The sequence below is a fragment of the Vigna unguiculata genome, chromosome 9 (assembly GCF_004118075.2).
Source record: "Vigna unguiculata cultivar IT97K-499-35 chromosome 9, ASM411807v1, whole genome shotgun sequence".
NCBI classification, from domain to species: Eukaryota; Viridiplantae; Streptophyta; class Magnoliopsida; order Fabales; family Fabaceae; genus Vigna; species Vigna unguiculata.
The window spans coordinates 8,868,859-8,884,292 of record NC_040287.1 but is presented as its reverse complement, the minus strand read 5'-3'; the positions used below and the strand labels follow the sequence as shown (position 1 = coordinate 8,884,292).

General features: G+C 35.5%; 1 protein-coding gene across 6 annotated transcripts; it reads left to right on the top strand.

Moving 5' to 3' along the window:
- The first annotated feature begins 1,668 nt into the window (after positions 1 to 1,668).
- LOC114163753 (formin-like protein 20) lies at positions 1,669 to 15,157 on the top strand. 6 transcript variants are annotated; one of them, XM_028048056.1, is made up of 17 exons: positions 1,669 to 1,903; positions 2,614 to 3,317; positions 3,410 to 3,631; positions 3,709 to 5,465; positions 5,581 to 5,710; positions 6,225 to 6,296; positions 6,704 to 6,802; positions 6,954 to 6,995; positions 10,743 to 10,823; positions 10,900 to 11,032; positions 11,231 to 11,325; positions 11,402 to 11,473; positions 12,337 to 12,453; positions 13,822 to 13,890; positions 13,972 to 14,005; positions 14,083 to 14,131; positions 14,248 to 14,396. In XM_028048056.1, exons 1-17 carry the CDS (start codon positions 1,831 to 1,833, stop codon positions 14,294 to 14,296), a joined length of 3,798 nt encoding a protein of 1,265 aa, XP_027903857.1. In that variant the 5' UTR covers positions 1,669 to 1,830; the 3' UTR covers positions 14,297 to 14,396. The 6 variants fall into 6 exon arrangements, 5 of the variants coding, with proteins under 5 accessions (XP_027903857.1, XP_027903858.1, XP_027903855.1 ...); XM_028048057.1 differs by having other exon boundaries at positions 14,083 to 14,152; positions 14,248 to 14,322; XM_028048054.1 differs by having other exon boundaries at positions 1,670 to 1,903; positions 14,083 to 14,115; positions 14,248 to 15,157.
- The last annotated feature ends 277 nt before the right edge of the window (positions 15,158 to 15,434 follow it).

Here is a 15,434-nt window from a genome sequence, read left to right as displayed (position 1 = left end):
AATTTAGTCCTTCGTCTTTCGAAATACATGGATTTAGTCATTTTAATCAAATTTTGTTAGGTTTATTTGATGTTCCGTACGTATTTCAGGATTGTATTTGAGTTGTTTATACTGTTTGACACATTTTTTCTTTAATGTTAAGTCAAATACTATAATGAAAGGTGTTTGAAATGTCAAATAAACTTAACAAAATTTGATTAAAATGACTAAATCCACATATTTCGAAAGATGAAGGACTAAACTGGTTCAAAGTTTCAAAATGAACTAATTTCAAAAATGACTGAAAGTTGAAAGTTAAGGGATCAAAATCATATTTAACCCAAATTTATAAATACAATTTACTTTTTATTTATTATAACTATATATTTATGTATATAAATTTACATCATGGATAATTATCCCACGTATTATAAATAATTCTAACAACAGATACCCATTCTCCTTAATATAAGTGTCTTTAATATACACAATATATAAAAAAAATTAAAAATGTATATTGATCACTGAATTAAAGCATTAATACTTATACTTATTCTCTCATCATGAAAAATAAAAAATAAAAAGTCATCTGCCATTTAATAGACCAATATTTGTCATTCACTTCGTACTAATTATCTCTCAATATATGATATATCAAAATTTAAAAGTTTAAATTAAATTACTAAATATAAGTATCGTTATTGGAGAGATATGAATAAAATTAAGTCACTAGACGCAAGGAAAGGACTTTTTTATCATATAATAGTACAATGAAAATTTGTTATGAGTTATTTTAATTGAATTAGTCTTGTGTTTTAATTGCGTTGAATATTTTAAGAAATTTCGCCACTGTTAATTTTCATTAAATTCAAACTTTATTATTTCCCGTGAAAAGTACTTGTAGTTTGTTAAAGTTATGACTTTTAAGAGAGAGAGAGAAAGAGAGTACTTACATTTACGGCTCTTTTATTGAAGTGGTACAATTTTATTTTATTTTTATTAACAAATGTATGAACTTTAAATAAATTACGAACATGGTAAGTTATCTAGAATAGCTTTTAGAAAATTCAGAAATTTAACAACCAAAATTCAAAGCACGAATGCATATTATCATTTTCTTAAAAAATAGCTAAAAACTGTCACAAATTTCTTATAAACTGTCATAATTTTGTTCATAAGTAAACACAAAAGAAATTCTTCCATGTGGTTAAAGATGTAATTTACGACAATTGTTTAGCTGCATAATTTTTTTAAAACAATCTGTAAAAGTTTCGAAACACAATTTTTATATCTCGAAGTTTTTGTAAAGAATATTTCTCTACTTCCATATATTTTGTGAAAACATTACATTACATTACACTACTTTGATAATAAAAAAGTCTTCACTGTATCAAATTATTTCTAAACAAAAGGGCAAGTTTATCCAAATATTTCATGCAAAGAAAAAGTACGTAAATATTATTTAAAAAAAAAAAGCATTTTAGCCATACGTACGGATTTTATATCACCTTGTCCCATAAAGAGAAGACCTTGCGAGGAACTACGAACGCATGATGCTGTAGAATTATCGTAGGATATCTATATATATATACATATATGCGGGAAATGGATGAAGATGGTTTTCGTGAGAAAGACTCAAAGAAGTGATTTGACGTTGATGAATGATATTGTAATGGTGTTGTTGTTGATGATGATGATGATAGATGAGTTTACTTACTATAAAAAAAATCCTTCCTTTAATTTAACTATAACTTACCGAAACCAAAAGCAAAGCCGCATGCATGGCCCAGTTCCAACCCAACCAAGTCGAAAGTAACACTTTTTTCATACTCAGAAGTACATTCCATTCCCATGGCTCTCTTCCGAAGGTTCTTTTACCGGAAACCACCCGATCACCTCCTCGAGATCTCCGACAGACTCTATGGTCTCTCTCTCTTCCTCGCTCACATTCACTTCCTTTTTTCTTACTTTACCTACTTACTTACACCTTTTCTTTAACTATGTCTACTTTAGTTTTGTACATTCTTTTCTGAAATTTTTGTTCTTGGGAATTGAAGCATAGCTCTTGTGACTGGTGGCTGAATTTTGACCTCGGTTACTGAAATTTTTTTCAAGTGGGTTTATGTAATGGAGTGAAAATGTGGACTTTCTTTGTTTCTGTTTCTGGGTTTTCTGTGCCATTGGGTTTGGGCTATTCCAGTTGGTCCATGTTTTTCCGGGTTGGGAAAGGGGTTATTCAAGGTGTAACAAAAATGTGGAACGAGAGGGTTCGATTTGGAGTGACTGGAATAAAATAGTAGTCTCTGTAGTGATTCGTCAGTTGAGGATTGTTGGCTGGAAACCCCAGAAAGGAAGGTTGATTTTGTGTGCAAGATATGTTTTGAGTGAGACTTTTGTACTCGTACTGAAGGTTTTGTAATGTAGTTGCAGTCATAGTTTTATCAGAATTCTTGATAGTGTGAAAAATTACAGACAAATGTTGTCACCACTTCAGTTGCAATCGTGTTTGGAGACCTTATTTTAGAACCTTTCTTGTTGTTACTGAGATTATAGTTGTAGTTGTGGCTTGCTGTAACAGTTGTTTCTGTTTAGTGTCAGAATGAATTTATGTGTAATACTTGACTGTTTATGCAGTTTTTGATTGTTGCTTCTCCAAGAATGTGTTGGAGGAAGAGGAGTACAAGGTTTATATTGGGGGGGTTTTGGGTCAGCTACAGGATCACTATCCGGATGCTTCTTTCATGGTGTTCAATTTCAGAGAAGGGGATAGGCGCAGTCGAATTTCAGACATAATGTCTCAGTATGAGATGACAGTTATGGAGTACCCTCGGCAATATGAGGGTTGTCCCCTTTTGCCTCTGGAGATGATTCACCACTTCCTTCGGTCAAGTGAGAGCTGGTTGTCTTTGGAGGGCCAACAAAACGTGCTTTTGATGCACTGTGAAAGGGGTGGTTGGCCTGTGCTTGCGTTTATGCTAGCTGGTCTTCTGTTGTACAGGAAACAGTACAATGGGGAACACAAAACTCTTGAAATGGTGTACAAGCAAGCACCTAGAGAACTTCTCCATCTCCTATCCCCTTTGAATCCACAACCCTCTCATTTGAGATATCTTCAGTACATTTCAAGGAGGCATTTGGGTTCTCAGTGGCCTCCTTCAGAAACACCCTTATATTTGGATTGCATTATTCTGAGGGTCCTTCCATTGCTTGACGGTGGAAAAGGATGCAGACCGGTTGTGCGTGTCTATGGTCCAGACCCTTCAAAACCTTCCAACCGAAGTTCTAAGCTTCTTTCCTCAACTTCAATGGGCCAAAATCATGTTCGTCACTACATGCAGGTGACTTAAATTTAAAGTTGTTAATCAGTGGTATTCATGATTAATTGTGAATTGATTAGAGAGAATGTCTTATTAAGAAGTTTCAACCACAGGCAGAATGTATGCTCGTGAAAATTGACATCCGTTGTCATGTTCAAGGGGATGTGGTTCTTGAGTGCATACATTTAAGTGATGATTTTGTTGGTGAGGAGGTGATGTTCAGAGTCATGTTTCATACTGCGTTTGTACGGTCAAATATACTGACGCTGAGCCGCGATGAAATTGATATTCAGTGGGATGCAAAGGATCACTTCCCCAAGGACTTCAAATTTGAGGTAAGTTGTTGTTTTCCTTATGTCAGTTGTTTTCTGAAGCAATAGGAGTTGAACACATAGTTGTATCTGTATATCAGGTGCTTTTTTTGGACGCTGATGCTGTTATGCCTAATCTAAACACAGTCGATGCGAGTGAAGATGCTAGTGACACAGAATGTGCTTCACCTGAGGCTGAGGAGTTCTATGAAGCAGAAGAGATCTTCAGCAATGTAATTGATGTACTGGAAGGTAAGGGAGATTATGATTTTCCAATGGTTCATGACAGTGGAGTGGATGATGGAAGTCATACAGAGATCTGGAAAGAGTATTCAGATCCTCATACTTTTCTGGATTCCATGTTAGATGATGGGATTCACCAACAGGTTGATGATACGAGGTACAAGCTTGACAAGAGGGTGGTTTTAGATACTCATGCTGTCAAAGATATTGGAGTGGATTATGGAGTAACTTTCATGACAAAGGAAGTCACTGTGAATGCTCTTGATAAGTTGGCAGTTAAGCAAAACAAATATGGCGAAGAGAACAACAAAACGGAAGAAGAGTTAGATTCAGAAGCAGGGCTGCAGGTGCTTGATATTTCCAGACCAAAATCTGATAAATTACTTATTTCTTCTCAAAAGAAACATCTTCCTTCAAACTCAAAGCCCATGCAAGAACCACATGGTTTTCAGGCACATTATGCAAAACCCAATGTAACAACTAGGTCGGTTCCTTCTAGTAAGGGTGCTTCTCAAGATTCCATGCATGTCTCATATCCACTATCAAGGAACAATAGTTCACCACTTAGATTGTCATATGTTACCTCTGAAAAGGAGGAAATTATTGCCAAAGGAAAATCTACTTCTAGTTCTCATGTCTCTGAAGCAATTGCTTTTACGGACACGATAAATGACCCGAAAAGCTGTCATGGTGATAACTCAAAATCTTCAAACATTGTACCTGAAATAGGCTCAAACTCTCCACTATTATCATTACTGTCAGTCAAAGAGACATCTCTTCAGTTAGCTAATCAAGCACCACAACAGAGCTATGGTCAAATGTTACAACTTCATCCACCTCCACCTCCTCCTCCACCTCCAGGTTTTGGGCAAAATACCCATTGGAAATCTGTTGGACAAAACAATGGAGCTTTACCTACTTCTCCTCATTCTCCTCCCATTGCAAATGGTGTAATTCCACCAAAAGTTTCACTACCACCACCACCACCTCCTCCCCCTCCTCCTCCTCCCCCTCCTTTGCAGTCTACAAATGAACCCTCCCTCCCTTCTCCCTCAATATCTCCAACAACGTTTAAAGCTCCACCTCCTGCACCCCGACCACCACATTATCCTCCACCTCCTTTAAGCAAATCTACACCACTTCCTCCTCCTCCTTTAAGTACTGCTCCACCACCGCCACCTCCTCCTCCTTCTTTATCCAGAGGTTCACCTCCCCCACCACCTCTTCCTCCATCAAGTGGAGCACCACCTCCACCATCATCTTCTTCACTGTCCAGAGCTCCACCTCCTCCACCTCCACCAAATCGTGGACCACCACCACCAACAATGCCTGGAGGCACAGCTCCTCCACCACCTCCAGGTGGTCGAGGACAACCTCCTACTGGAACACGAGCTCCTCTTGCTCATTCTCCTCATGTACCTCTTGGTGGTGCTACTTTTCCTTCAGCAATTGGAACTGATACAAGAGGGAAAGGTCGTGGACTTGGACGTCCTACAGGGTCTGGTGCCATGGGAACTCGGAAATCCTCCTTAAAGCCTCTGCATTGGAGTAAGGTAACAAGAGCATTGCAAGGAAGTTTATGGGATGAACTACAAAGACGTGGAGAGCTTCAAATGTAATTTAACTTGCCTATTATTGAAAGATTTTATTGATTCATTTCAATTCTCTATAAGTATATGCCTGCTTTCAACCCTTCATGTTTTAATGATTGGTTTTACATTCTATCTTAGAACACAAGAGTTTGACGTTTCAGAGATAGAGAAGCTTTTTTCTGCAAATGTTCCGAAACCTGCTGATTCAGATGGTAAATCTGGTGGGCGGCGCAAATCTGTTGGATCCAAAGCTGACAAAATCCACTTGGTATTCTTCGATATGAATGTTCTTGAAATTTGATTTTTGAGATAAACGTTGGCTAAGGTAGTCTTGCCTTTGTACTTCACAACAAGGATTGCTGATGTTCATGGAGTCATTATATTACAATTGAAATTTAGTTCCATTGTTTTTATGCTCAGTAATTTGTTCACAAAGAAATCGTTTTCATTCTGGTCTGACTTTTGAGTCATTAGGTAATTGCTCCTTAACTGTGAAGGGAACAAATACATACTTTTACTATAGTTTTGTTATGTCAGGAAAAATATCAAACATATCTTAGTGCATAAAGTATCAAGAATGAATGACTATCTTGGGATCATGACTGTGATGTTGTCATTACTGTCTCTTCCATTTTCTTGAAATTCCAATTCAAATACTGCACAAGTGCAGTGTGCATTTCTTTGGCTGTTAAATTAAAGCATTTATTCAAAATCGTTGATATAATTTTCATTTAGTATTTTCCTACTATCATACCAATAAGTTTTTTTCTGATTGATTGTAGATTGACCTAAGGAGGGCCAATAATACTGAAATTATGCTCACAAAGGTTAAGATGCCTCTTCCTGATATGATGGTAAGTTGATTGTTCAAAATTTCTTAATTCATTGCGAGCAATTTTAAAACTATATCATGCAAGCTGAGATTTCACATTAAAGCATATCATAGTGAACAATGGTATTCTTTTTCCATGAAACATAAAATGTAATTTTATGAATGCAAGTATAGCAAGACATGTCGCAGCTTCGTGCATGAAATTGATAAATGCTTTATTGATGATTAAAAAAGATGCATTTGAATTAAGATGTTTCTTAAAATATTTTTTTATGTGCGTGTAGTTATTGATTAAGACTACAGCTTTTGATAATAGATGTTCTTGGAAACAGTTTCTTGCCTTATCATATATCTGCAATAGTATCAAACTAAATCTCTTGACTGTAACTTATTCAACTTACTGTCTTGCATGACGAAATTCATATCCAGGCTGCAGTACTGGCTATGGATGATTCAGTGTTAGATGTTGATCAGGTGGAAAATCTCATTAAATTTTGTCCAACCAAAGAGGAGATAGAGCTTTTAAAGGTGAAGCTTAACAAATTTATACGTGATTCTTGCCTCTTTATTAACAATTATGGTTTTCATTTCTAGAAATTTCTCTTGCAATGAGTTGCTTCCTTTCATTATAATTTTCTTGCTTTTCTAATTTTCATTCATCTTGGTTATACCTATATAGGGATACACCGGTGATAAGGAGAATTTGGGGAAGTGTGAAAAGGTTTGTGAATGCTTTATTTAAGCCATGATATTATGTAGTACTTGATAAAAGTATAATGTGAGTTCAGAAAATCATGTGGGATTTCTATTTTGGCATATCCATACATAACCGATAAATGTGTTGGTGTCTTCAAGTTTGCATAAAGCATATAGACTGGTTTTATCTTAAGCAAAGGTTGCAGTAAAAATATCCAATAGTACTGATGATGTTCTCCAGGGAAACGTTCCCAAATAGAGATGAAAGAACAAGAGTCAGAAAGTACAAAGAAAGAACGAAGAGTACCATGTCAATAGGATTTCGAGATCCCAGACTCTCTCAACCAATGTCCCCACTGATCCAATTGTCCCCACTCTCCTTCTATCTCTCTATTTATTAATTACAGATTATTAGCTACAGGCTCCAGCACAATTGTATTATTGAGCTTCCTCCTAGTATAGGTTCACTTAATGGGAGGCCTACAACGAACAAAGCTGCCCCCCAACAGTTTCACCTTGTTCTCAAGGTGAAAATGTGGAAACTGCTCTTTAATTACATCTGCTGATCCCCATGTGGCTTCAAAGTTTGGAAGATCTTGCCAATGAATCAATACTTCTGCTGTTCCAGAGGCACTGTTTCTGGCTGCCACCACTGATGTTGGTTGAACTTGTAAGTGGTTTTGGAGCAACTGAAGGAACTAAAGCTTTCTTCAAGAGGGGATACATGAAAGACTTAATGGATTTGCTATTCTGGGTTAGTTTTAACTGGTATGCCACTGGCCCCAATATCTTCACCACCTGATAAGGATCGTACAACCTTGGATTCAATTTTCCATTCTTCTTTTTAGCTAATGATTCAACTTGTAGGCTGTAATTTGAGATAAATCCATTCACTGGCCATATAGCTCACGTATCTTCTCTTCTAATCAGCGTAGGTCTTCGTTTTGTTTTGAGGTATGGATAAATTTTCTTTCAAATCATCTAAGATAGTGTCTCCGTCACAGGAATTTTATTAACTTATTATAAAGCTTTAAAAGGACTACTCCTAGTAGAACTATTGTAACTGTTGTTGATCAAGGATTCAGCACAACTCAATAACTTAGGCCCTTGTTTCCTCTTAGACCCAGTCACACATCACAAATATGTCCTGGGGCACACCTGTTTACAACCTCAGTTTGGTGATATGTAGAACTAAATTGAGCTTTATTATAAAGCTTTAGAACAAGCTGAGATCAAATAAGTCCCCCTTTGATCAGTAAAATATCTGAGGCTTATTTGGACTGCATTAATGATGAAATGCCTTCTCATCAAATAAGATCTCCACTTTTGTACTTCCATGACAATGGCCATAAATTTTCTCTTACATAAATGTGACCTAAGTTCAACCCACATAAGGATTTAACACCACTTTCAACCCAAAACCTTGAGAGAATAAGTTTATAGGTCTTCTTTCTTATATAGTGCTTAACTTTCTCATTTTTACTCAATATGAAATTTAGACTTATACTTGGATTCTCAGCAGGACTGCACCTAAATCTTTACTAGTAGCGTTTTTGTTTCATCAACAAATGCTTAAAATTTCTGGAACTGGTAAGATGGGTAACTCTTCCATTCTTTTCCTAAGTGAATCAAAGGCAACTTGATCTTGTTGCTGCCAAGAAATATTGTCCTTCTGCAGCAACTGAGAGGTTGTGCAATTTTCCCATAATCTTTTACATAGGCTCCATAATATCCCGTGCGGCCTAAAAATCCTCTCAAAGCTTTAATGTCCTTAAACACCGGCCAATTCATCATATTTTTAACTGTCTTGGGTCTGTTGCTACTCCTTGGCAGGATATGGCATGCCCAAGATATTTTATTTGCTCTTGCCTGGAAGTGTACTTCTTTTTATTGACAAACAATTGATGATTCTTCAGAGCTTGGAGAATATTTTATAAATGGAATTTATGTTCCTGTGATCTTAATATAAACTAGTATATCATCAAAGAACTAAGTCTATTTTCCTTAAATATGGTCTTAACACCTCATTCATTAATGATTGGAAAGTGGAAGGTGCATCTGTGAGACCAAATGTCCTTACCATAAACTCATAATGTCCCTCATGAGTCCTAAAAGTAGTTCTAGGAGTGTCATTTTCCTTCATCCTGTTTTGGTGGTACACAAATTTCACATCTAAAAATATAGCAGCACCTCCAAGTCATCCAACAACTTATCAATTACCAATGTACGGCATTTATCCAGTATAGTTATTTTATTCAACCAAACCACCAACCTCCATCTTTTTTCTTAACCAAAATAATTGGGCTTGAGTAGGAAATCAAACTTAATAACACCAAATCTCAACATTATCACTAACTACTCCATATTTTGATTTGGCAGTGGGATACCTTTAGGGTCTAATGTTTGGAATTTCAGTCTCTTCTTTCAATACAATGGTGTGATCATGTATTCTAAATGGGGGTAAATCTTAAGGTCCTTGAAGAACTCTTGAAAATCCATTCAATATCCCTGCATCCCATTCAAATAAAACTGTTGAAAGGTCTATCTTACCCAACAATGCTTGATCACCGACTTAAAGGAGACAGATGTTTTAGACGTGGTTGTTAGTTATGGCTTAAGTACAAAAGGAGAACCAAACCCAAAAGGCTAGTCCATTAGGTGGGAAAGCCTCAAGGCTTAAGTACCAGATCAAGTAGCTCATCCTACTTGATATTGGAATACTAACATTGCCATCCCTTTTAAGGTCAAGGTTCATGACGACTTCACTCTATTGATAATGACCTAGTGATACCCTTTTCTCTTTGAGATGACTTCATTCATCTATCAGCTGACGTAGCTATTTTCCCCTTAAGATGACTTCATTTATCAATATTCCATTTGCATCTTAATTCAGCCTATAGGTAACCACTATGATGCACCTATACTTCAATTTACATCATGTATCTGTGTACGACACATATCCTTATTCGATGTTTTAAGATAGTTTACCAATACTTATCAATGAAGTATCTAACAATAATATTTTTATGATGACAATAATATATATATATATATATATATATATATATATATATTTTACAACCTTTAACACATTTGATTTTAATTTGGATTCATAGTGTAGTAATGACAATTCTCAATAGGTGTAGTCATATCCTATACATGTATCAATTCTCAATGAAAACACCAATTGTTAGGACTCAAGACAAGAGAAGAGTCCAACCTAAGAGACTACTCCATTAGGTGGGAGAGCCTCAAGGCTTAAGTACCACATCATGCAGCTCATCTTACTAAATGTGAGATTCCTAAAAGAAGCACAATTGGGCTGTCTTAAAAGTAGAGCTTTCCTATAGTGTAGTAATGACAGGATAAACTACTCAAACTCTGATTTGATTAGAGGAAATTTAGAAGTGATAAAGATGAAACTATCTGGTGCTATTTGTTATTTGTTTGGAAGTCGTTGATTATATTAAAATTTAGAAGTAAGGTGAAAAGTGAAGATATTGAGTAGCCACACTACCATAACAAGAGAAGCAGGTTTATTTTAAGGAAAGAATTGATGGAATGCGAATATATGAAACTAAATAATTGAAGAACACTGTTCATAAAATAGCAAACGCAGTATTTTACTGTTCTTTTTTTAGTCTGTGGCACCACATTGTGGGCACATTCCTCTGGTGTTGAGACATGGATTATAAACAAATTCTTTTGGTCTTTGTTAATTCAACTGTGTATGTGTAATATTCTCATATACATTGGTTATGTTATATTTCAGTATTTTTTAGAGCTGATGAAAGTGCCAAGAGTGGAGTCAAAACTTAGAGTATTCTCTTTCAAAATTCAGTTTGGGACTCAGGTTTGCTGTTGTCTGCAATCTTTTTTTGATTATGTTGTGGATTTGGTTTCTTGAGTATCTTATTTTCACTCTGCAGATTACAGAGTTTAAGAAGAGTTTACAAACAGTCAACTCTGCTTGTGAAGAGGTCCGAAATTCATTCAAACTAAAGGAGATCATGAAGAAAATTCTTTATTTGGGTAATACATTGAATCAAGGAACAGCAAGGGGTATGTCTTTTTTTAGTAACAGAAATGTTTTTATTATCATTCTCTTCTGGTTAGGGGAAATATATATGGCGTACTTCTATGTATTTTTAAAATTAGATAATAATTGGCCCATAATAAGTCAGTAAATAATTTTTTTAATTTTTTTTTATATCTGTTCTCATATACAACTTGAGTGTGAAATGTTTCCACTTTGTACAGGATCTGCTGTTGGATTCAAGTTAGATAGTCTCTTAAAACTAACCGACACTCGTGCTTCAAATAGTAAAATGACACTAATGCATTTTCTTTGCAAGGTAATAGTCTCACTTGATGTAGATGAAGATGTTATTTGGTGGTTTAACTTTCTGGTTTCTTCTATTTAAATTCCAGGTCCTAGCTGAAAGGTTTCCTGGACTCCTTGATTTTCACCTTGACCTTGTTAGCTTGGAAGCAGCCACTAAGGTAACAATTAGCTTTTGGTTATTTATATACAGAAGAACAAAGTTTTTCCCTACCTTGTTACCCTAATTTATTGGTTCAATTTCACTTTTTACCCCTTATTTGTAAAAAAAAAAAAAAAAAAATCCTTCCTTTTCAATTACATTTCGCAATGCACCCTTCCATAATTTAAAATGCACGTGCATGCCATGTGAGTAATACGTGGGAAATGAGTCGATCCATTTCGTAACTTGTTTAAAGTTTCGATCATGGTCAAAGCAACTGTACGACTAGGAGACAAAAATCTCCACTTTTAGCAGTTCATCCTTTTTTATTTTCCAAACAGTCACATTGGACTTTGCAAATGCCACGTTGAATTCAAAGTGTTTTACTTTAGACTGGAAATTATGGGGGAAACGCAATTGGACTGAAAAATTGGGGTGGGAAAATACTGACCTAAAAATGTAAAAGTCCTAAATTAGCATCCTTCAACTTTGCCCTTTGATAAATATCCACTGTAATTTCAATTTGGAAATTAATCCTTTTAAACTTCGTGAAGAAAATAGTCGCTCAAGCAAAAGTGTGCAAATTTAGAAACCATAGATGAAATTGCAATTTCCCATATTCATAAAATCAAGAAAGTTCGCACAGGGCCACACTTGTTGAATCAATCAAGATCAACAAAAGTCCCTATTGAATGGGTACTAATTTTTAGTTCTATGCCCTTGATCAATAGAACTAGGTGTTGAAAGTTTAAGTAGGTTGGTTGCTGAAAATGAAAACCTTAGGGCTATTCAGGAAAATAAAATGATGTTTGTACTGGCTAACTGTTACTATTAGTTAACGTGATTGCAATGAATGGTGATCATAAATTCATGATCTTGCAGATACAATTGAAGTCATTAGCAGAAGAAATGCAAGCAATCATCAGGGGATTAGAAAAGGTTAAACAGGAGCTTGCTGCATCTGAAAAGGATGGCCCAGTGACTGAAGTTTTTCGTAAGGTGCTTAGTATTCTTGATTCTTCATTATATCATTTGAAGATCACAATTCAATGCAGAGAAAGTTATGCATTTAAACTTGAATCATAATACTGGTTTCCTGCATTATGAAGGTAGTTGACAGTGTAATTTTACTATTATTTCAATCATCAGTTTATTCAATTTTACAGTCAATCCCTAGGAATTCTACTGTAGATGTGTGGATTAAGGCTCCAGCAATTGTTTTCATAAATATTGTTTGTTCATTGGATTTATTTGTGCAGTTTTGGTCTCAATATTTGCTTTATACATTTGATATAAAGTGGCCAACACAATTTTAATTTTAGAGACATAGAAGTAAGGTTTAATCTAAAAATATAACTCTTATGTTATCAACTGGATTAAAGGCTGATAGTTGTGGTTCCAAGAACAACTCCATAATTGGCAAATAAACCTAGAGAAGTAGATATTTTATCACAAGAAAGAGAGTGGTAAGGATCAAATTTGCACTACTTGGATCTCAACTTTTTGAATCTTGTCATGAGCCAACCGATTCCAGGTATTGTTCGCTACCACTTTCGTTTTACCCTAGTAAACAAAACACCTCTTGGCCATCTGCTAATCTCCTTCTCAGATTAAGCATCGAGTACACAAAGTCTTTCCAAAATAAGTGCGTAAAGGTGTCCTTGTGTGCTTGCGTGCTTTGGCTTGTCCTTGTGTGTTTGACTTTACACTAGAAACTCCCACTTTTGCCCTCTGTGCACATGGTAAAGGACAATCTTTTTTCTCTGTAGCTACATCTAGGCTTGTAATATTTGCTTCCAACACTTTTCAGAGACTTTGTTTGATCTTCAAATGTTGAGTCCAGATCTTCAGTATAACTTGCTTCTATCTTCCTTGCGTCTGATGTTTCTTTAAACTAGGTTTATCACATCGATCTATCGTCTTGGGATATTTCCTTTTGATCTTTATATGAGACTAACTCTTTTTCAGATTTTGTCTAAGACCTACGATTAAACATACAGTTATATGAATTTGAGTTATCTACAACACACCAAGTAACTTTGTTAGACAACCAAAACATAATATTATTTATTATTATTATCAAAAATCATGGGTGTCTTTAGCAAGATTTTCAGATGTAGACTTGTGTCTGACCATGAATAATACATCTGTGTGCTAACAACGGGAAGTTAAGTTTTCTCTTGCATTCTGTTATGTGTCTTTCAGATCAGTTATTTAGATTTCTTTATATACTTCCTGTACTCGTTTACTCTTTCAGAAATTACAAAATTTATGCTCACATAAATTCTAAAATGTCTCTCTTCTTTCTCAATCGTAATATCTAATGTGTATTTTCAATTCATTTGACTCACTTTTTTTTTAATTCAGACATCGAAGGAATTCATTGCTGTTGCAGGGTCCGAGGTGGCATCTGTAACAAACCTGTATTCTGTGGTGGTAATATGCTTAGCCATCATTTGGGTTGATTATATATATGTATAAGGCAACATACAGATTGTGCAATTTATTTTTGGACAGGGAAGAAATGCAGATGCACTTGCCCTATATTTTGGTGAGGATCCTGCCCGTTGTCCTTTCGAGCAAGGTTGGTTTAGCGTTAATACTTTATTCTTGTTGATGGTGGGACAGAAAAGCAGAGGATGAGAAAGGAGAGTAGACAAGGAAAGGAGGACACACTGTAGTTTCATCATTCTTGCATGTTTGTTTGGCAAAAAGAAGTGACATGTTCTGTCATTTATTTTAAAATGCTGAGGCTAACTTGTTATTGTTTTTTTTTTTTTTTTTTTTTTGCAGTTACTACAACTCTCTTGAATTTCACAAGGTTGTTTCTGAAGGCACATGAAGAGAATTGCAAACAAACAGTGTTAGAGAAAAAGAAAGCTGATAAAGAGGCTGAAATGGAGAAGGCTAAAGGCATTAACTTCATAAGGAAGAGTGGAAAAGATGAAGAAGAAGAAAGTTGAGGTGGTTGAAGCGTAGAAGACTAAGGGTATTCACTTGAGGAGAAAGAGGGCAAAGATAGTTGAAAACTGGGTTTTCTGCTCATTTGCACCAACTTCATTCTCAAGCCAAAGAGCAGAGATCTACCTGTGAGATCTTGGTGTGACAATTAGCCTTTCAAGGTGATCTAATGAAGTGAAATGGCACATTCTGTCCATCTATGAACATAAAGAAAAGTCCTGGGAGTGGATTCATTGATGACCTGTTGAATCAAATTTTTGTTGATCATTCACAGAAGAATACTCGGGAAAGGCCAATCTAGACCCAGCATGAATGCTTCTCATGATCACTTGAGAATCATGGGCATCCAGTGAATGCCATGTAATGTGAAATTTTGATGTAGGCCATGCTTCAACTAGAGTAGAACTGGCTTTGGTTTTTATCATTCATTTGACATTTGTCCATCACCAAAGCCTATGTGGTACCATGAGAAAACCTTGTACAAAGTTTGAACCCTCTTCTCTGGGATTCAATTCTTCTCATGTAAAATAGAAAGTAGCTTCCCTTTTTTCCTTTTAATAGAGATTTTAGTGGGACACCCCAAGAGCATGTTGTAAACTGTCAGGTTAAGAAAAGAAAATAATTAGAAATAAGGTCTCTGTACTGTAATTGTATGACAAGCCTGAGATAGGAATCCTAGTTTCCGTTATCTTTTGTAATGCAATACATATTAGTGAAAAAAAAAATCTTTTGTTGCATTCAGTTATCCCATTTGACAGTAGAAAAACACTCTTCAAATTCACTGATACGATAGCTCTTTAATGGTCTTGCCTGGGAAGGTACCTCACCGAAATCAAATTTGCATCTGCTGAGAGATATTTTACATTTGTAACGCCATTTTGTCATACATATTGAGATTTTATTTGGTGTGGACATTCAGAATCTTTTACTTGAGATATAGCAGAATAAAATTTGCTAAAAGAACTTGATTGTTGGATAGTTAGTTGCTTTACATCCCCTTCTTGCAAACTAAAATTAAC